The 23,476-nt window shown below is 40.5% G+C and overlaps 1 protein-coding gene across 1 annotated transcript in view; it reads left to right on the top strand.

Moving 5' to 3' along the window:
* Positions 1–23,476, top strand: part of TMCO5A (transmembrane and coiled-coil domains 5A) — a 59,488-nt gene that overhangs the window by 5,327 nt on the left and 30,685 nt on the right. The window contains exon 2 of the mRNA XM_066343640.1: positions 15,714–15,771. Within this exon, the coding sequence (XP_066199737.1) occupies positions 15,714–15,771 (58 nt within the window). The remainder of the gene's footprint in view (positions 1–15,713; positions 15,772–23,476) is intronic.

The raw sequence follows: 23,476 nt of genomic DNA, 5'->3' as shown, positions 1-23,476 counted from the left end.
CTGTTTAAATATGAAAGGGTCATTTCTTAGTGGTAGGCATCACCTTCTACGGCAAATGGCCCTGAAAGAAAGAAGCAAGTTCATGACATCTAACTGACATCACTCTCTGAAACAAGTGTGGCATTAATAGTCTGATTTGGAAATGTCAAGAGCAAGTGAGGTTAAAAATAAATGAAGGAAGGAAGGAAGGAAAGAAGGAAGGAAGGAAGGAAGGAAGGAAGGAAGGAAGGAAGGAAGGAAGGAAGGAAGGAAGGAAGGAAGGAAGGAAGGAAGGAAGGAAGGGGGGAGAGAGGAAGGGAGGGGGGAGAGAGGGAGGGAGGGGGGAGGGAGGGAGGGAGGGAGGAAGGAAGGTGAGGAACGTGTTTAAAAACTGTTTATAGTAGTTAATTTGCCTTCAGCTCCAAACAGAGAAGACAGCATCTTTTGTATCACACGGGCACTGCTGTAGTATTTTAAAGCAGTAGCAATGTTTGGATTCTCTGGCCCTATATCCCATCCCCTTTTCTTGATCTCTCCTTTCTTTCAATTGCTTTTTATCAATAATTACATCTCCAGGAGAGCCCATGTGCACAGGCAGCTGCTTCTAGGTAAAAACAGGCTCTGTTGTGCTAGTTACAACTCCTGGCTATATTTTTATTCCCTCTTATTCTAGTTAGCTACCATTTATTTGCCCACCAAATATCAAAGCATATTGCATAGATACAGTCACTAGGATGCTGTGGGGCTGGTATAAGAATTGACAGGGGAAAAAAGTTAATAGAGGGCTTAGAAATAGCAAGTAGTGTTTATTAAAATTTTTATGTTGTAAATGTGATAACCCAAATCAGTTTCACCAATAAATATTATTGAAACGTTCACTATTCGAGGCCTTTACATCCATTTAATTCCTTGTCCAATTAAAAAAAAGTACAAAATATATATCAGAAAAAAAATTGAAAATAAAAGTAATTTCATCAATTCTCTAGCTTTTTAAGCTTTAAAATTAAATAAGAATTACAGAAAAGAAATTTAAATTTGACAACATAATGCTCTTTATTTATATCAGAAAACACCTTGAACAGATAAAAATACAATAAACACCTAGTTTTTTTGGGGGGGAAGCATGGGGTGGGGTTGGTAGCAGTACCTTTACATTTCTCTGGACAATCAGTGCTCCTTCTTGACCTGTTTGGGTCTATCTCCATTTCCCCAAAAATGGTTGACTGAGGGAAGTGTGTGACCCATCCTGCATTCTATATCCTTGGGCATAATAACTATTTTAGGAATAGGCACATGGCCATGCCCACCTAGTGAGAATAAATTCAAGAGATTGTACTGAACAACTGGGAAAGAGAATCCCTCACTGGGGTGACTGAGAGGGCTGAACCTCTCCCTGCATGGTCATTGGCATTTGCCACAAACAGAAAAGGTCTACTTGAATGAGGCTCATCCAGAGGGACTCCGAGCTGAGAGATGGACAGATTCTGTGTCTAGACGTTGCTGTTTGTCCCTGAACTCAGCTCTGCCTAAAAGCAGTTCTCCGAAGCCTGCAGTGAGCCAGTAAGTTCCCATTTTTATTCAGCTAATTTAATCTGTCTCTTGAAACCAATACAAAGCATTAAAACTCTAAACAGGGTGGAGAGTAGGGGTGAATAGAATATAATATTGTATGAGAGTGGTGATTTTTCTGAATATTTAAGTTACTCATAAAAATCGGTATTTTCCTCATAGAAAATTAGCAATTTAATAAGAGGATAAAATGGCTAATAAACACCAAAAAAATTTAAATATGCCATATTAATAATTGAAGAAATGCAATTAAAGCATATTTCTGTATAATTTTTCACCTATAAAGTTTACTAAAAAGTTGTGATAATCATATAAAATGGAAGCAAAGGTAAAATAAAATGAGCACTACTAAACCCTGCCTGTGAGTCTGTCTGTACAGACACTTCATTGGCTGGAGGGCTTTCCCACATGAAATTGAAAACCGTCCCCTATACATGGAGGGCAGGGAGAGACAGAAAACAGGCAGGCCACTCCAGATTGGTAGGAGGTACTTTTATTCAACAAGGAAACTTACATACGAGGTTTATTTTGGGTGACCCAAGTTGAATAAATCTCCACATCCAATTTTTATTTTATTGATTTTTACTGAGAGGAGAGGGAGTAGGGAACGAGATGTAGTTGCTTCACTCTAGCTGATCATTCCTGCTTGTTGTATGTGGCTTGACCTGGTAAGCCCCGGATTTCCAACAGGTAACCTCAATGTTTCAGTTCAATGCTTTATCCACTGCACTACCACAGGCCAGGCTCCCCTGGACAGAATCTTCAAGTTTAAATAGAGGCCTTAACTGGGCTTCATCATGTAATACTATCTAGAGAGTCTCAACAACACATTTCTTTTCAGGGCTGCATCCTTGAAAATGGCTCCCACTGTAAGAACAGTGGACAGAGCATGCATTTCATGCTCTGGAAGAGGAAAAGATGAGGAGCCTTCCATTTCCAAGGTCCAGCAATTGGGTTAATCAATGGTCATATCCCCTTAATAATTCCTCCAACAACTTTTTAAAGAACTATTTACATATACACACAACTTAAAGGCTCTAACACTTTGTTAAAATAACTCCACATTTAGGAACCTAACCTAAGGAATAATCTGAAATAGAGATAAAACATTATGTTTAAATAATTTCAAAAATGATGTCATTAAAAATGACATTTACAAAAAGTTTTAAAAGTCTAGTAAAATACTGTTTATTATCTCCTTTAATCAAAAAGACAATACATAAACTTCTGTTTAATCTGATTGTGACTGAAAAATTACGTGAACAGAGAAAAAAAGGAAGAAGGTAAACCAATATTCACAATGACTATCACTGGGTGGTTGGGTAACAATTTCTTTTCTTCATACCACTTTTCTGAATTTTCCAAATTACCTATAAGTATAATCTTGATAATCAAATCACATTTTTAAAATTATTTTTAAAAACTTACTTGCCCCTTTGTCCCATTTTTTCAGATGTATATGGACTTTTGGAGGGCACAGAATGTCTGACTAAATGGGTACTCTAATTGGAAGAGATTTCAGAGGTGGTGTGGATCCACATTTCCCCTAATACAGCTATCACTTCTATAGCATCCCTGACTGAGAGTCCTTCCTTCTTTATTTGAAGCCCTGCAGTGAGAATGGGAAGGGTAAGGCACAAAGTCCATTCATACTCAAGAGGACTCTTAAGTCTAAGCGATGGAGAGTTCTCCCTTACAGCATCTTATGCTGAATTTACTTATGCTGACTCACCTCTTGGTAACTCCAAATCATTAATCTTAGTTCCATTCTTTGAAGAATGAAAATTATGTCATGGGAAGACATGGTCTTATCATTAGGTAGATCAAAGTTTGAATGTCTGCTACATCACTGTCCTAGTATTATGATCTTGGGCAACAACTTTGAATTTTTGTGTCCTAATTTATAAAATGGAGATAATTGATACCCATTCTCAGGTAATTAAAAGAGATGTCATGTGTAAAGCACCTAGTATAAAGAGAAACAGTGCCCTGGCCGGTTGGCTTAGTGATAGAGCGTCAGCCTGGCATGCAGGAGTCCTGGGTTCGATTCCTGGCCAGGGCACACAGGAGAAGCGCCCATCTGCTTCTCCACTCCTCCCCCTCTCCTTCCTCTCTGTCTCTCTCTTCCCCTCCTGCAGCCAGGGCTCCATTGGAGCAAAGTTGGCCCGGGCACTGAGGATGGCTCTGTGGCCTCTGCCTCAGGCGCTAGAATGGCTCTGGTTGCAACAGAGCGATGCCCCAGATGGGCAGAGCATTGCCCCCTGGTGGGCGTGCCTGGTGGATCCTGGTCGGGCGCATGCGGGAGTCTGTCTGACTGTCTCCCCGTTTACAACTTGAGAAAAATACAAAAACAAAAACAAAAACAAAAAAAAGAGAAACAGTACTTATTGAAAGTTAATTCGTTCAATGTTTAATGTTTTAAAAAGAAAGAAAATACAACACACCAAAATTTATGGGATGTGGCTTTAAAAATAAAAAGTTAATTCTCTATTCTCTTATCTTGAGAGCTAGGCATATTGCCTAAGCTACAACAAGATTTTAAAAAATATTTATTGAATGAATGAATGTTTTCTCAAGTAACTATGAATGTATCTAAGCAAATAACAAATTCCATAGGTTTCCTCATCATTATCTGAGGATAAAATGAGAGAATGTGAGATGCTTTACACAATTTTACATTATTATTTCAGCTTTACACTGAATTACTAGTTTTAAAAGGGGGAAAGATTTATATAATTGGTCTAGCTAAACTTCCTCTTGAACCCATGTTCCTGTTAGTGGTCACCTTCCCCTTAAAATTGCTCATAAACCATCTACTTAATAGTCTAGTTGAGAATTACACTTATGATAACATCAAAATTGCTAGGCTATACTCTTCAGAATGCTTTTTGGTTTTTTATTTGATTTTTTTTTTTTTGCATTTTCTTTATAACATATTGGTGAACTCTTAAGAGAAAAAATGAAAGAATAAAAAATAGTCATCTCTCTAAATAGAGATTTAAAGGTAATCAGAAATTATATTTATTGGTTCTTTGCATCCTAGAGTATAATGTATCAGGGCCTAAAGATCTAAACTTACTAAACCACATCAGTGTTATATGTTTTTCCCAACTCTCTTGCATATTTATTCTTTTTTTCTATTTTCAGTTCTACTTTTCCAGGGGGAAATCAGGTACAGGGGGTCCTCCGATTACAACACCGTTCCATTCCTACGACAGTGACATAACCCAAATTTTGGTATAAGTGGAAACACACCCTAGCTTAAGTCACTTACCTAGCCTAACACAGCTGTGAAATAATAATCTAGAACATAAAAACACAAATAAGCCACAGAAGAAGAATACTGCATATTCTTCCGCCACGTGCAACCAAACTAGTTTGCCCACATAGTCATAAGTGCAACGCTAACAGCATAAGCCAAAACACTCACATCTCAATTTTTTAAAGATTTTATGAAAGTGAGAGTCCTAAACTGAAAACATTGTATGTCGAGACTGTTGTAAGGTCCCGAGGACCCCCCCGTCAGAGATGGATTAAAGTTGGTTGAGGCCTCGGGCACAGAAGAAAATGTTTTGCCCCTTAAAAAAGGAGAGAGAGAGAATAAAAATACATGTTAACCATATTTTTAATTAAATAAAAAATATTATGTACTATTTATGTTAAAATTACACATATGAAATCAAATTTGGTGTCATTAGAAAACAGTGTAAAGTTGGGGTTTTGCAGGGCCCTTCAGAAGTTGGGCCCAAGGCATGTGCTCAGTGCACCCACTGTTAAATCCACCTCTGCTCCCTGTACTCAAAGCCAACAGCATAGTAGGATTTTTGTTTTTTCTGTAACTGTTAGTATTGCACCAGGTGCCGCTGAAAGGTGTTTCATCTCTCTGGACTCCTTTTAAGATTTCCCTCTCTGGCCAGTGAATTTCCCTCTCTGGTACATAATTGGTTTCTGCCCACTTATCTCTATTTATCTGACTCTGATCGCTTTCTTTTAGGATAGGAACAGCAATAGTAATTTTATATTGTAGTTATTATTCTCCCTCCTTTTGTTTTCCTCTGAATATCAAGTAGAAATTTTTCAATTTTTCCACAACTGTATTCAAGATCAAAGCCAAAGACTAAAATACACTTAGACTCCCATATTCTAATACATAAAATTTCCCTATTGGACTTATTCCTAATTGACATTGGTTTAGAACAAGACTTACTACCAGTCATTACCAGCTCTTCCTGGGCAATGTAAGAAAAGAACTTAGAGGGTAGTGAAGAGAGTAGCCTTTTAAAGAGACACAATGCCATTAAAAAGAAGGAAAGTAGTTTATCTTGTTACTAACACCCAGAAAAGAGGGTTCAAAGAAAATTCATGTTAAGAATAGGGGTGACAATAAGAAGGAAAGACAGGCAGTTCATTTTCCAGTTGGCAATCTGCTTGGCCACCACACCTGGACTACTTGAGCCAAAGAAAAGAGAATTAGCGGGCATAGTGAGGCTGGGGTAAGAGGCAGCCATTAAGCTATCTGCCCCATTATCTGACATGTCATGGAGGGACAAGGAGAAAAGTTGCAGTACTAGCTGTCTTCCCAGACTTCACGAACAAGGCTGACCACCAGGAAAGGGGATCTCAGTTTAGGGGCAGGCAACTCTTCCAAGGGTTAAGGGAGTGGAAAAGGTAAAGCCAGATTTCTCACATCAAGAAGTATGTATGAAGGCCCTGGCCAGTTGGCTCAGTGGTAGAGCGTCAGCCCGAAGTGTGGATGTCCTGGGTTCGATCCCCGGTCAGGGTACACAGGAGAAGCACCACCCATCTGCTTCTCCACTCTTCTCCCTCTTTCTCTCTATCTCTCCCTTCCCCTCCCACAGCCAAAGATCCATTGGAGCAAAGTTTGCCCGGGTGCTTAGAATGGCTCCATGGCCTCTGCCTCAGGTACTCTTAGAATGGCTCCCGTTCCAGTAGAGCAACACTCCAGATGGGCAGAGCTTCGCTCCCTGGTGGGCATGCTGGGTAGATCCCAGTCTGTCTCTGCCTCCCTGCTTCTCACTACAGAAAAATACAAAAGAAAAAAAAATAAAAAAGGAAGTATGTATGAAGAAGGGAAGGACATTTTAGACCCTCAGAAGAACCTACATAGGAAAGGATGAGCAACTACATGTCTGCCAGAGAGAGAGCATTCATGATTACCCTGAAGCAAACAAATGAGGACAAGTAACCGAGCCAAAAACTCAACCTCACCACAGGGCAGTAAAATAAGGAGAAATTTTCCCCTGTTCCTCTTCTATATTGCCTAGACATGATAGGAAAACTCCTGGCCAGAAGACAGAGGAGGGAGAAGTCAATTCTTTGTAGAATGAAGGGAAGAAATGAACTTTGAATTTAATTTAAAATTAAAATTTGGAAATAATCTAAGACTATTCTATTAATTAAAAGTGACTAGAACATTCTGTAATCCAGTCACAGATTAAGGTACCTGCTATTAATTGCATGCAATTAGGTACAATGAAGAAGAACAGTTATTGAAAGCTGATATCCAAATGAATGGAAATGTGTCAACAAATATATTTAGTTCTATCTTCCCATGCTTTTATCTTCTTTGAGAATGGTAACAGCCAGATTATCATTATTTGATGTTTTCTCTCTTTTTATTATAGCTGTGCACTCAAGATACTTATGCCTCTTGATATCCCCTAGAGCAGCACAAAAAAAAAAAAAATGACTGGAGGGAATCATTTGACAAGAGAGTCCTCTAAGGGCTCCAATTCTACCTTTACAATGCAAGAATTCAAACATACCAGGGGGTTTCTGCATAGATTAGCTGGGACGGGAAGATTGCAGGGCCTTCATCAAGGAGCAATGACTAGATGGGGTAGAGGTATGATTACATAAACATTCAAAGAGAGGGCCTTGGAACTCCTTGGCAGTGTGAAATATGGAGGGAATTCTCACTGATCGGGGATTCAAGATGCCAGTTACAGTAGAGGGCCAGGGATTGAATTTACAGATCACCACAGGCAAAAGCACTTAAAATCTCCCAACCTATTCTGTTGGGCAGATAAAATATATTATGCTCACTTTGTTAAAGATGGTGCTGCCCATGTGGAAACCCATCGCCCAGGAGATAATATTGGTTGCCCTTCTTGCTTGGGATGGGCGTGATTATGTTAATATGTGTTGAGGGAGGGCTTTCACGTCAAAAGGTTTTTTTTTTTTTTTTTTTTTTGCATTTTTCTGAAGCTGGAAACAGGGAGAGACAGTCAGACAGACTCCCGCATGCGCCCGACCGGGATCCACCCGGCACGCCCACCAGGGGTGATGCTCTGTCCACCAGGGGGCGATGCTCTGCCCATCCTGGGCGTCGCCATGTTGCGACCCTCCTGGGCGTCGCCATGTTGCGACCAGAGCCACTCTAGCGCCTGGGGCAGAGGCCACAGAGCCATCCCCAGCGCCCGGGCCATCTTTGCTCCAATGGAGCCTCGGCTGCGGGAGGGGAAGAGAGAGACAGAGAGGAAGGCGCGGCGGAGGGGTGGAGAAGCAAATGGGCGCTTCTCCTATGTGCCCTGGCCGGGAATCGAACCCGGGTCCTCCGCACGCTAGGCCGACGCTCTACCGCTGAGCCAACCGGCCAGGGCCCAAAAGGTTTTAAAAAGAAGAGAGATCACGTTGTTCCTGGAGAAGAGTGATTATGTTCTAGAAGGAGCGCATGCTATAGGAGAGCAAAGTAAAGCCACGTGGAGGAGAGGAGAAGCAGCCAAGATGGCAGAATGCTGAAGGAGAAGCCAGTTTGTGCAGACTTTGTGCAGAGAGAAGAAGATGGGGAACAGAGGTGAATAAGGCTAGTGAGCTAGAAACCTTTGTGAACACTGAATGAGTGAGTTTCGGAGCCCAGTATGTGTTTTTACTTGCTCGCTGGGTGCAACCTAGGAATACAAGTAATGGCCCACCAGTTCTTGGCTCCATTGTTTTTTTTTACCGATTGTCCAAATCCAATGAGAACCTGCATTGTCCAGGCGGCTGTGACAGTGGCCATGGCTACTGGCTTTACATATTCTAATAATAACTCACACCAAAATCCACAAGAAGGGGTGATACAGGAAATCAAAGGGGTAGAGAGGCGAGTTATTAAATTAAATAAATTAGGAGATCAATAGGCACACTAAGAAAATGAAAACTCAAGTCAGATTAGTGTACAAAAAGCAAAAAAAAGTACTGGTAGAAAGAGAGTTCTTCAGTGTAACACACTAGAGAGTGCAAGCATTTCAAGAGTCATGCCACCCTAAAGCAAGGACAAACCCTGCAGCCTGCATGAAAGTTAGCTCACCTCACCAAGGTAAGTCAGCCTAAAACAGGGATGCCAGAGGGTAACAGAGCACATACTGGAAAAAAACATACATGCAACAAACACGTATGTTGTTAAAATGAGAATGAATGGTGGGATGGGCATACGTTAGGGATATAGTATGAATGACTCTGAAGACCTGCCAGGAAAAGGGATTTCAAAGATTACATTGATAGGGATTTGAAGAAAAATACTTTCATAATATTTCCCTTTATTATTATATTTATTCATCTTTCCATTTTGCTTATATCGAATGCCCAGGCTAATTGTGGTCTGGAAGACTAATGAATGATAATTAAGGTAAGTATCAATGGTTGAAAAATTAGCATTTGTATTTTAACTAAGCCTCTCAGTATCTTAGACCAAGTCAGAAGCAACAGGACCTTCTGGAACCACTACAGGGAGAGAAGTCTTCTCAGGAAGAACTGCGTATTGATAAACCCTTGGCAGTCCTGGAAGCCTAGCATTATACATTCACATGCTATTTTTCTACAAAAGCACTGTTGCTGACCTGTTATTAAGTTCAATGTGTTGAGGTTTTTCTTTTATTTTACACTCACTGTTGATGAATGTGAGCTGATCCAACACCTGGCTCAAACCTGTGACAACCGAATAAATACAACAGTACAGTCATCTCTACATGATGTCCAGGTCATACCGTTTGAGATTTTTAGGTCTGACCTGAAATTTCCTATAGCTCACATATAAAAAAAAGTTTGCTCAAGTTCTGTTTCAGAATAATCCAGCTGTTTCAGAATATCTAACTCTTTGTAACAAGCCCTAATGTGATGTTGTAAATACTAAGTGATGACTTCTCTAATTTTGAATGTTTTTCGTTGCTTGAGAAAAGAAAAAAAAAAAAAGAAGGTAAATCTGCTGTTATAGGACTTATAGAAAACTGAAATTGAGTACATTCCAATCTAAACAATACTATTAATTGGGAATTCCAAATACCTCTGAATTATAGTACTTTTGGAAGGTGAACAAGGAATTGGATAGGGGCGCGATTGCCAGCATGGCTAAAGGCAGTGTAGCTGCAAGCAAATAATAGGCACTTTTACCCTCATAGATCTGGGAAATAGGCACAGGCAAAACACCCAAGGGACTAGAATCTAGGTGTGGAAAATTTAAAGCAGCTAAATAGAGAAGGAAATAGCTGATCCCAGGAGAAGCAAGTGAATGGCAGCATGGGGTGCAGTTAAGAGCCATGGCAAAGTAATTCACCATTACTATTTGTTTAATCCAGTCACTCTGAGCAAAGGTAGCTACAACGAGGGAAATGGACTCTCCACTCCAGTATCTGGGGAATTCGGGAATTTCCAGCACAAAGACCCATCAGTTGAAGGGCGATGTGACAGAGGATTCAGAGAGATTGGTTGGCTAATGGACGAGGGAATAAATTCTCCCAGAACACTCCCCGTTCAAACCATTGGAAATGGAGTTGCCCTTCAGATCATCTGTGTGCCTGTTTCTTTTTTCCATTTTCAATTTATAATAACAATAACGACCTAGACATAGGACATTTCCTGGGCTTTAATGACTGTCTGAGGTTAATGGCCCTCAACTACACCTCAGGCCATCAACCTTTCCCAGCTAGTCATTAATCTCCAGGAAATATCCTGTTCCAGGGTCATTATTGTTTCAATATCATCTATACCTTAAAAGCTTTATGGATCCTGCAAATACAGATCCCTTGCCAATAGAGGTTATAAAACCTGTTTAGAATTCCAAAACTATCTTGAGTTTCACCTTTCAGATATGTTTTGTTCAAAAGTAAAGTTGGTTTAAGAAAACATTCAATTTTAGCTCTGAGTACGTTTTCTCAGAAAAGAGGATGATTAAATATTATAAGGACCCAAGTGAAAATTAGTGATTACTGGAAGAAAAAGATCAACTTTAAAGGGAAGCACCCTCTCTCCTGAACAGTAGCATAACTCAGCCTTTGAGAGCACTATGTTATTTGTGAAAATAGCTCCCTAAAAGGATTAATGTGTTTAACTGTCACCAGATTACACCTCATGCATAGAATTCTCAAAACATATCCTGATTCAAAAATCTCATTTTTCACTTTTATAAGAAGTACCCCAATCCACAAATTAATATTATTACAGCAAGCATTCTACCCATAGCTGATAAAACATGGGTGAAATACAATGTCTAGAAGAGGGCAGCTATCAAGGTTCTGATTCAGCAGCAAAGGGGAAGATGGTTGCCCAAGAAGCTTTTGAGATGTAGAGAGCTGTTATAAACAAAGGAGGAGATCAGGGCAGGTGTTTAGAACTAAGGAAAATCAATAGATAACAACCAGGGCATGCCCAATGTTGGGCAGATAAAATATATCATGCTCACTTTGTTAAAGATGGAGCTGCCCACATGGAAGCCCATCACCCAGGTGATGATATTAGTTGCCCTTATGCTTGGAATGGGCATAATTATATTAATGTGTGTTGGAGGCAGGCTGTGGGCAGGCAGGATATTTGTAGCCTGGGGCTTGGTTTTAAGACTAAGTCTTTCCCACCCTTTTTGATGTGGGGTGGACTTTGTATCAGAGACTTCCCTATTTTGTATATGGATTAAAGGGGTTTTGATTTCTGCATTATAGATTGGGGCAGACTGGGAGCTTGCTCTCTCTCGGTTCCTGAGATTATCATTAGAGAGAAGAGTAGAGAAAGGCCACATGGAGGAGGCCAGGAGAAGCAGCCAAGATGGAGGAGTGCTGACGAAAAAGCCAGTTTGTGCAGAGTTTGTGCAGGGAGAAGGAAAGAGATGGGGAACAGAGGTGAATGAGACTGGTGAGGTTAGAAACCTTTGATTCTATATAGGAAACTCAGATAAGTCAGTAGCTTTGTGAGCACTGAATGAGTGAGTTTTGGAGCCCAGTGTGTGCTTTTACTTGCCTGCTGGGTGCAAGCTAGGATTAAAAATAATGGCCCACCAATTTGTGGCTCTGTTGTTTCATTACTGTCTGTCTGAATCCAATGCGAACCTGCATGAGCTAGGCAACTATAATGGTGGCCCTGGCAACTGGCTTTACACCCAAGAAACAGGTAGACCACAGAAACATGAGGACTTGGGCAGGGGGACATTGGAGAGATGGTATTGGTCAAATAAGTTTGTAAATATGGTATATATGTTTGCTCACTTATAGTTTGCATTGGGTGTGGGGGACAGGCTATAAGCAGGCAGGGTCGTTATAGCCTAAAGCTTAGTTTTAAGACTAAACCTTTCTCACCCTTTTGAGAAATCCCACTATGCCTCAGATAAGTGAGTTTGTATCAGAGACTTCTTTGTTTGTATATTGGATTAAAGGTTTTGATTTCTACACTATAAAAATGGGGCAGAGAAGCCCATGCAGGGAGAGAGCAGAGAAAGGCCATGTGGAGGAGAGGAGAAGCAGCCAAAATGGCTGAGTGCTGAAGGAGAAGCCAGTTTGTACAGAGAGAAGGAGATGGTGAACAGAGGTTAATAAGGCTGGTGAGGTGCAAACCTTTGATTCTAGGAAACTCGGATAAGTCAGTGGCTTTGGGAGCCCTGAATGGAAAGGGAAGTGTTTTCTTACTGTGTGTATTTCTTGCCCGCCGAGTGCAAGCTAGGATTAAAGCTAATGGCCCACCAGCTCTTGGCTCCATTGTTTCATTACCGTCTGTCTGAATCAAATGCGAACCTGCATGGGCCAGGTGGTGTGATGGTGGCCGTGGCTACTGGTCATACAGATGGGGAAGCTTTGGGTCAGAGATCCATGCTTAGCTGTTCTGACAAGAACAGAGTCTAAGTGCAGAATTAGTAGCCAGAACATAATGTTCAGGTAGACTTGTGACAGAGTCCAGATCCTGAAACCAAGCAATAAACTAGGCCACTGGTCACAGGAATAGTCACAAGCCAAGGTACCAGATCAGGAGTACAGTCAGAGGAAACAGGAAGGCAAGCTTACTGCTTCTACCGGAATTAAGATTCCCGTGATCGGTGAGATAGCAATCCTGGAGCCCGACTCAGAATTGAATCTACCTGTCAGATGACACACAGCTATTTATTTCAATATTGCATTTTTAATAGGAAAGAAAAAAAAACACCTTTTCTTTGAAATTCCACTTGAAGATTTTACTCTAGGTTCAATAATTGTGAAAACTGCAAGGTATTAATTAGGATGCAAAACAAGGAGTAGAAAGAAACAATAACTTCCCAGAATTTCACATTAAGTTTTTATTAGAGGGAAATCAATTAGTTAACTAGTAGAAAATGAAATGATATGTTATTGTTTTCCTACTTGACCACAACTATAACATTTTCTGTAAGTACCAAAGCTGACATACAAATTGCTACTGGAATGTTGTAACAGTTAAATGAGGAAAGCATAAGACAAAAGATATATTTGAAACAGACCCTGAGATAAGGATTTGAGTGTAAATAGTTTACCTAGAAAAAATTTTAGATGATTTTTAAACCCCTCACCGACTTTTATAATTAAATTTGAGCCAAGATTGAATGGAAGATTTCTTCAGAGGTCTGTTCGCTGAGACTTTGCTCACAAGGGGGAAGGAAAGAGTGCTACTCCTCCCCAGCCTGGTGAAATGTGAGTGCCAAAGGGAAGGATAAGAGTTGTCTCTCTGTCGGTCAAATAAGTTTGTAAATATGATATATATGTTGGCTCGCTTATAGTTTGCATTGGGTGTGGGGGACAGGCTGTAAGCAGGCAGGGTCATTGTGGCCTAAGGCTTAGTTTTAAGACTAAGCCTTTCCCACCCTAAGTGACTTTGTATCAGAGACTTCCTTGTTTGTATAGTGGGTTAAAGGTTTTGATTTCTACACTATAAAATGGGGCAGGCTGGGAGCTTGCTTTCTCTCTCGGTTCCTGAGATTAGCATTAGAGAGAAGAGTAGAGAAAGGCCATGTGGAGGAGAGGAGAAGCAGCCAAGATGGCAGAGTGCTGAAGGAGAAGCCAGTTTGTGCAGAGTTTGTGCAGAGAGAAGGAGATGGGGACAGAGGTGAATAAGGCTGGTGAGCTAGAAACCTTTGATCCTAGGAAAACTCAGATAACTCAGTGGCTTTGGGAGCCCTTAATGGAAAGGGAAGTGTTTTCCCACTGTGTGTATTTTTTGCCCGCCAGATGCAAGCTAGGATTAAAGCTAATGGCCCACCAGTTCTTGGCTCCATTGTTTCATTACCATCTGTCTGAGTCAAATGTGAACCTGCATGGGCCAGGTGGCTGTGATGGTGGCCGCAGCAACTGGCTTTACACTTTCCCTTTCCTCCACATGGGGGTGGCAGGCCCCAAAATGTCATGTCCTAATACCCAGTGAATATGTTTCTTCACACCGCAAAAGGTTTTTGCAGATATGATTAAGAATCTGGAAATAAGAAGATTATCCTGGGTTATTTAGATGAGCCAGAAATAATCACAAGGGTCTTTATAACAGGGAGGCAGGAGGGTTGGAGTGAGAGAAGGCAATGTGATAACAGAAGCAAAGGTCAGAGAATCAGAGATTTGAAGATTCTATGCTGCTGGCATTAGAAATGTAGGGTGGGGCCATGAGCTGCATAATGCAGGTGGCCTCAGGAAGCTGGAAAAGGCAAGGACACAGATTCTTCCCTAGTGCCTCCTGAAGCAATGCAGCTCTGCCATCACCTTGATTTTACCCAGTGAGAACCATGTCAAGCTTCTGACCTCCAGAACAATATAATAATAAATCTGGGGTATATTAAACTGCAAATTTTGTGATAATTTAATATAGCAGCAATAAGAAACTAATACAACAAGAGAAGACTTTGGGGAGCTCACTAGGAGATATTACTATGTGTCTTCTAAAGTGCAAACAGTCAAAACTGCTAGCTGACTCCCAGAAAATCTAATAACATGATACAGGCTAGCTAACTGTTTTGACAGCAGAGTAAACAAGTAGGAACTGGTCTATGTTTCAAAGCCTTAGACAAAGAATACACAAGTGTATGCTGCCTACATAGGATTGTTTTAGGTCTCATTCATGAAACCCACCTGTAGGGCCAGCTTCATGGTCATGGGAATTGTGCAGTCACATGGGGACTTGTGTTTTTGAAGAATCTGTACTTGGTTTCATGTTCTGCTGTCAATGACTTGAAATTCTTAATAAGTTTTGATCCTATATTTTCATTTTGCAATGAGTTCAGCAAATTATGTAATCAGTGTTGACCACATAGAAAGGCAAAAACACCAGCAGAGAGAAGCTGGCAGAATGTCAAAAGTCTTGATGGCTGTCGGAGGAGCAAGTGAACATCTGGATAGACATGCAGTTGCCCAGGTCAGAGATAAAGATTCCAGGTACATCATGACAGTGGTCAGGCAACTTCCACAAACTGTGTAATACCATCCCCAATAGAAAGAATCAGGTTTAAATACCAAGCAGGCCCCAGGGATACAGGGTGCCAGTGCACAACTGTATTAGTCAGGTAATGACTTACAGCCCCCCCTCCTCTTCAACCTAGTAAGTGTCTGAGAGTGTGGCCAGCTCAGTGAGGAGAAGTAGATGTGCTCCATGTGGAAAGAGGAATGTCAAGTAAACCACATTGCCAGTTGTTGCCATCCCACCCAACAGTAGGCCTCAGCTGCCAGAGAGAAGAAACCTCAACTCCACACCAAATGTAGAGTTTTGATTGACATGGTACTAGATCCTTTGATTGCTGAACTGGAACATTGTCTCATGACTGAAAGCAATGAGAAAATGTCAGGAGGTTGCCAAATTTTCAATGGGGGAAGTATTAGCCCTGATGAAAAAATTTAAAAGAACAACAAGAGACCAAACAATCTACAGACTACAACTGTTCAACACAGTGGTCACACAGGTCAAGGTGCAGGAATTAGGGATAAAAATTCTTTAAATGCAAGTTTGGTAGACATTGTTCACCAATTCAGATTTAAGATTGTTTTTATAAAACAAACTGAGGATAAAAAATATAAAGGGGGAAAATGCCAACATTCTATTTCCAACAGGAAAAAAAAATGACAAAAATTTGAACCTTCATTCCAAATGGAAACATCAGTGATCTATCTCCCCTAAGATGTCTGACTATAACGCACAGTATGAATCAGGAAGGGGTTTCTTCTTCCCACCCACCCTTCACTGCCTCAGAATTACCTTTTTTAAATACAATGACCATGTCATTCTTCTACCTAAAATGTACCTGATGCCCCTTCTGGTGTTTCAGATGAACCCAGTTTGACCTGTGGTTGTGCAGTCAAAGCGTTCACCTGGAATGCTGAAGTCACTGGTTTGAAACCCTGGACTTGCCTGGCAAGGCACATATGGGAAGCAAGTATGAGTTGATGCTTCCTACTAGTCCTCCCCTATCTCTCTCTCTCCTCTCTCTGAAAAAATTAAATAAAATCTTTTTTAAAATTTATTTTAAAGATACACCCATAGCCTTGAGCACAAGTATGCCGTGCTCCCCAGCTGACACAACTGCCCCTTCCTCGCCATACCACACATGCTCTTGGAGCACTGATGCCGAGCTTCAGTTACTCACTTAGCACCCTCAGTGTTCACTGCATTGTCATTCCCCGATACTAATTCTCTACTCAATATATTTCCATTAACCAAGTACTGCTTTTATTCAAATAAATTTATTCTCATTCAAAACTATCTCTTTAAATCAAGCTTTAATGTATTACTTGTAGTTTTACTAAAGAGTTATCTATTGTTAATAAAATTTATCTTCAAAATTAAAAATGTTACTGCCTGACCTGTGGTGGCACGGTGGGATAAAGCGTCGACCTGGAACACTGAGGTTGTTGGTTCGAAACCTTGGGCTTGCCTGGTCAAGGCACATATGGGAGTTGATGCTTCCTGCTCCTCCCCTTCTCTCTGTCTCTCCCTTTCTCTCTCACTCTTCTCTCTCTAAAAATCAATAAATAAAATATAAAAAAAAATCTTAAAAAATTAAAAATGTTACCTATATGTCCCACCTAAAACCACCTGTTACAACACCAATTTTTCATGCAACACACATTGGACATGCTACTCTAGATAGAAACTACAGTATAATTTTTACCACTGAGCGTACTGTGCCTTTGAACCTGTTGTTTACTCCTTTTAGTGGATCCTTTTCTATTATTTGTAAACTTATATCCTTTTTTTAGGATTCAACCCAAAACACACTTCTCCTTTGAAGCTTCCCTAAGTCATAGTTACATGTTTCCCTTTATATTCCTAAGCACTTTCTACTTGCCAACACTATAACATTTATCACATGGTAGTACCTTATGAAACTTACTACTCTAGTCATCTTTGGGTCATTTTATTCTCTAAATCAATACCTATTGGGTATGCATAAAAATGTCTGCTAAATAAATGAAGAATGATGGAATACAGTCATACATCACATACCATTTGGTCAACGATAGTGTATACAATGATGGTCCCATAAAATTATAATGAAGCTGAAAAATTCCTGTCACTTAGTAACATCATAGTTATCATAACATCATAGCAAGACACATCACTGCACTTTCAGTTGTATAAAAGTATAACACATACAATTAAATTAGTGAGCTATACTGTCTAGGTTTGTGTGAGTACATTCTATGATTTTTGCACAATGACAAAATTGCCTAAGGACTCATTTCTCAGAACACATCGCTGTCATTAGCCATGACTGTATATAGTCAAAGCTAAGTCAATCATGAGTCACTTATGGTATTATTATTCTAGCATAATTTTATTTCTGTTAAACAAACAACATCCCAAAATCTCAATGTATGAAAGACTTCTCTATAATGATCAAATGAGACTAACAAGCAAATTTAAAGGGCGTGTTTCCAGTATATCACAAAAGGACACCAAGGAATTGAGAAGGTAGTACAAAATTACACCAAATTTCAGTTTATCTTTTTAATAAACATTTGCTTGCAGAGATCTAGTTATCTTTTTAGGAATCCTCCATTTATTGACAACTTTCCAATTGCAAATTTTTAAAATTAAAGCTAGAGAAACAAATTTGAAATAAAGCAAAGGGTAATTAAAGCCAAATTCAAGCATCAGTTGCTTCAAAAGAAATGACATCATTGAAAACAAAAATAGCCTCTAGCTGGTGCCTTAGTGGAAAGAATATAGGCCTGGCATTTGGACATGTTGGGTTAAATTCCCAGTCAGGGCACTGAGGAGAAATAACCATCTGCTTCTCCTCTCCTCCCTCTCCCCCTTCTCTCCCTCTTACCCTTTCACAGCCAGTGGTTCAATTGGTTCAAGCATGGCCCTGGGCACTGAGGATAGCTAGTTTGGTATGAGCAAGTCAGCCTCAGGTGCTAAAAATAGCTCAGTACTTGAGCATCAGCCCCAGATGGGGTGCCAGGTGGGTCCCAGTTAGGGCACATGCAGGAGTCTATCTCTCTGCCTTCCCTCCTCTCACCAAATAAAAATAATAATAATAATGTCAGTAACATGTAGGGTACATTATATAACTGCTCTGTAATACCAGCTCCATGTTATAATTAAGGAAATTCTCCTTTCCTATTGTACTTTCCCAGGCTTACAGAAGAATAAATCAGAAAATGTTGAGGGGTATGGCGTCAAGTATAGGAGATGGTTTTTAATCATTTTTTAAATCTAGCAAGACATTTAATCTTTCTGATCCTTATTTTCTTCATCTGTAAACTAAAAAGCAGTTGACTATATACTAATGAATAGAAATTTAAAATGGGAAAATATCTAAGTGCACATTTTAGTTATAACCAAAAAACTTTAATGACTATACAAATATATTCTTTGAAATGCTTTTATGAGAGGGGGGTAGGAAAACAACCTGATGTTTATAAATTTGGTCACATTTGTTAAATACCTCACATAGATTGAGTTGTGTTCCCAAAATGCATATGTTGAAGTCCTAATCCTTCAAAATGTGAGTTTATATGAGGCAGGATCTTTAAAAAGTTAATTAATTTTAAATGAGGTCATTGGAGTGTACCATAATCATGTATGACCAGTATCCTTATAAGAAGAACAATAGGCCTGACCAGGCAGTGGCACAGTGGATTGAGCATTGGACTGGGATGCAGAGGACCCAGGTTCACAACCCCAAGGTCACCGGCTTGAGTGCAGGCTCACCAGCTTGAGCACAGAGTCGCTGGCTTGAGTGTGGGATCATACACATGCCTTCACGGTCACTGGCTTGAATGCAAAGGTCGCTGGCTTAAAACCCAAGGTCACTGTCTTGAGCCCAAGGTCGCTGGCTTGAGCAAGGGGTCTCTTGCTGTGTGTGCTGTAGCCCCCTCAGTCAAGGCACATATAAGAAAGCAATCAATGAACAACTAAGGTGCCACGATGAAGAACTGATGCTTCTCATCTTTCTCCCTGGCCCTAACTGTTCCTCTCTCTGTCTCTGTCACACACACAAAAAAGAAGAAGAAATTAGGAAACACAGACACATACAGAAGGATGACTGAGTGAGGACACAAAGAGAACACAGCCATCTGCAAACCAAGGAAAGCGGCTCAGGAGAAACAACCCTACCACAACTTGATCAGGACTCACAGCTTCCAGAACAGTGAGAAAATAAATGTCTGTTGTTGAAACCACCCAGTCTGTAGAACTTGGCTGTGTCAGCCCCAGCAAATTAATACAGGCACTCTCCTCAAAAGGAGACAGATATATAAACAGATAAATCATATGGTAAGAAAGGAATGGTGAAGCAAGTACAAATATGATCAACTGGCAGAATTTTATGTAATGAATGAAATAATGATCATAGAGAGTATCTAGCAACCTGGAAAATGTTTATAAAAATATTGAGTGAGAAGGCAAAACACAACAATATAGCTATTCTATAATAAGTATAAAAGATGGTTTGGTAATCAATAAAAAAATAGAAAAACTTGGAAAATTGCAGGATTTTTGCTAAGGTAAGATCCTTAATGAACTTGCTTTTTAAATTTTTTATTGCTACTTCAATAGGATTTTAAAACATTTAATTTTAAAAGAAAATATATAACATTTTTTGCCAGTTCAAACTACCATAATTATTGCTAAATGTTTACTCTCTCCCTCTCTCTTTCTCTTTCTCTCTCCTTCACATTTCAGTTGATGATTTTGCCTTTGAGAAAACTATACCAAGAAGATTCTGAAAGAAAGTTCAAAAAAAGTTTAGGAGTCTAAACATTGTACAGAAACAGTCACAAAAAATAAGTAGGGACATAAGGAAAATAGCATAATTGATTCTGTATTCAAAAAACATTGACCTAAGATGAGGTTCTAGAGCCTTGCCTGGATATGAGCCTCAAAAGTGGGCTCGTTATAAAATTATCTAAAAAATAACTTGCCAAACTGACAAGCAGGCAAGCAAGGTGAGAAGAAGAAATCACTCTCCATCCCTGTGAAGCAGCGGGAAGGCCAGGGCCCAGGCACTCCCAATCAGGGCTCAAGTCCCAAGCCAGTACCCTCCCAGCAGAAGGGCAAAGGCCCAGCAAACAGCCTAAGTGCCCAGCCTGAAAAAAGAGAGGGTGTTTTCACAACAGATTTCCACACAAAGGCCACTGTGTTCCTGGCAGCAATGCAGCAAAATCTGACATCTCTCAGCGACTCTGCAGGACAGGGCCTGGTGTGGAAAAGTTAACAAGGTGAAAACAGCTGCTCTAAAGCTGCACTGGGTGTTAATCAAGCCACCTCCTGAATAGCAGGAAGGCTTATATCAAGGACCTTAATTTTCCCCCAAGGCCCTGTTTCCACCTTGATATAACAATTCTCACTAACAGCAATCTCTTGTCCTCATCCACCACAAGGCCCCAGCCTTAGGGTTCTGCAGCTCCTACGGGTTTGCCTTTGGTAGTCTCTCAAGGAGAAGGCTCCCCAGGAAGAAAAAAAGAGCTTTATTTTTATCCCAGTTAAAGTTGCTATCCAATCCATTAATAGCTTTGATAACCTTGGAACAGGGCATTTCCTGGAGAAGCTATAACCTGCTGGGGTTAATGAACTCTCCCTACCATTAATTCCTGGGAGAGGCCATTGGCCTGAATTGTTACTTAATTACTCTTCTGTGTACAGCTTCATAAAGCAATGAAATGCCTTCTTTCAGGAAGAAGGGAGATGGTAATGGGGGTCATCAGAGGCCATTAATTTTACAAATAGTTTGTTAGAAACTACAGTGTGTTAAGAAGTCACTCTGAACCACAAATCAACTCAATGCAGTCCTTATTAAGTCAAGATCCAAAACTTCCCAGGTTAACATGATTCACACACAAAAATAGTTACAAATGGTGCAGGATCCAGCCAAAATGTACATACTTCAGTAGGTGGAAACATATTCATTATATGTACTCTGCAATTGCTTTTATCTGCCTCCTCAAGCTCCTATGCCTCAAGTTGGCAGAAAAGACTCAATGGGGCCAATTCAGGAAAATCATGAACTTTTCCCAGTTAAAAATCTCTTGTGGGTAATTTGCAAGTGTTTTAGGGAGATTCTCCTTCTCCAGAGCTCTCTTATTTCCCAGGAACTGGGAGGTACAGGGAAAACTATGTATCCTTAATGCACTGAAGCAGGAGCTTCAGGTGTTCACGCCTCCTCTTGGTGCTCCTGGACCTGCTGGCCTTTCAGGCTGCGTGCTGGCCCATGCTGCTACTGACCATAGATTTTGCTGTTGCCTATGATTGTGAGGTCTGTGAATTGTGCATCCCTCTCAGGAAGACCTAAGTGTCCCATTTCCTAAGCCTCATAACACATCTACACTACTGGGTCTGAAAATGCTCAGCTATTTCTTTCAAACCACGCTATTTAACAAGTGAAGTTGACTCAAAGGAACTGCTGAGCTAAAGCCAGCCCCGCACCGTGCTATTAAAACTGCGACACCTTCCTCCTACATACACAATGCACAAAGCATTTTCTTTTATGCCTTTCACCCATTTGTTCCTTCCTAGCATTCTCCTTTTATATCACACCAAATAATCTTAGTCATTGATTTTGTGGTTTGTGTTACCCCTCCCCCCACATACACACACCCTAGAATGTAAATTCCATGAGGGCAGATGCTTTTGGCTGTTTTGTTTAATCGGTCTGCCTAGTGCTTAGAACAGTGCCCGGCCTACGTGAAACCAGAAAAATGACTTACAGGTCTCGCTGCCATGAAAACCAATTACATGACACAGGTGCTGATGAGAAAGAAAGGTTTATTCAAGTGCCTGGCACCTGAAAAGATGGAGGATTCCTGTCCTCAAAAACCCATCTTACTCTTCCAGTGCAGACAAAGGTTTTTATAAAGAGAGAGAAAAAAGGAGGAAATGAACAAAAATAGAACAAAGGAATCAAAAGAAGGGGTTTGAGCAAAGGAGGGGACTTTGTGCAAGCCGGCTCAGTGTATTCAAATAACAGATTGAAGGCTACACATCTCTCAGAGCTGGTATATCTGAAGGTCAGAGTTCATTCTGTTGCTTATTACAGGAACTAAAACTAGCAAGTAATTTATAATTTAGGACTTTTGTTTCATGCAATAAGTGTTCACGGATTCCCACTAGCAGGTTGTTCTCTTGGCCTTGAACAAGAACCAGAACTACAAGTCTCAGTGTGGCAGGAGCAGGCAGGTGGGAAGAGCTGAGGGGCACGCTTATGCTTATTCTTCTTGCTTGGGTGTTAACTCTTGATGTGTGTCAGCTGGAGGGGAACAGTCGTTTTAACTGTAACGAGAACTTGGCCAGAGGTGAAAGCACAGGATTGATTATATACTTTTGATTTGTTTAAAAAAATTACATAACTGTGGCCTGTCTGGTGGTGGCACAGTGGATAGAGTGCTGACCTGAGACACTGAGGCCCCACGTTCAAAATCCCAAGGTTGTGAGCTTAAGTACAGGCTCATCTAGCTTGAGCCCAGGCTCACCAGCTTGAGCGTGGAGTCACTGGCTTGAGTCCAAAGGTTACTGGCTTGAACCCAAGGTCTCTGGCTTAAGCCCAAAGGTCACTGGCTTGAGCTCAAGGTCGCTGGCTTGAGCAAGGGGTCACTGGCTTGGCTGGAGCTCTCTAGTCAAGGCACATATAAGAAGCAATCAATAAAGTGCCACAATTACAAGTTGATGCTTCTCATCTCTCTTCTTGTCTCTTTCTTTCTCTCTTAATAAAAAGATGAAATTAATAAAATATGCATAACTGTGATCACTAAACTAGTAATATTGAATCATGGTTACAAGAGCAACACACTGGATTTAACATTTTACAGGAATCCTTTTATAAGCTTAGTACATTCTTATTTAGCTCTGTTTTATGGCTAGACAGACTAAAATCAGTAATATAGCATACTTATTCCCAGCTACATACATAGATGCTCTTTCAATGTTTTAGTGTTTGTTGAGTGAATGAGTAATTAGTTGGCTATGTGATAGGATTAGACTGCTGGCCTTAGGACTCAGAGGTTCTATATTAGTCACACTTGGGCAGGCAGAGAGCTCAACCTGCCAGAGAATAAAAGAAAGGGGCTAACCCTTGATACTAATCAGAAATCAGACCCATTAAACCTACTGCTACTAGTGGAAACAATCAACCATGAAACACATGCCCTCATCTAGGCTCTGAATTCTGCACCAATGATGAGAAACCATTGTCATCCTGCCCATTATGACATGCTGCCCTACCCACCCAATGTCAATAGCAGAGTTA

This window comes from Saccopteryx leptura, chromosome 6 (assembly GCF_036850995.1).
Source record: "Saccopteryx leptura isolate mSacLep1 chromosome 6, mSacLep1_pri_phased_curated, whole genome shotgun sequence".
In the NCBI taxonomy this organism is placed as follows: domain Eukaryota; kingdom Metazoa; phylum Chordata; class Mammalia; order Chiroptera; family Emballonuridae; genus Saccopteryx; species Saccopteryx leptura.
Note: the sequence above shows the minus strand (reverse complement) of the source record. Positions and strands in the feature narration are given on the sequence as shown.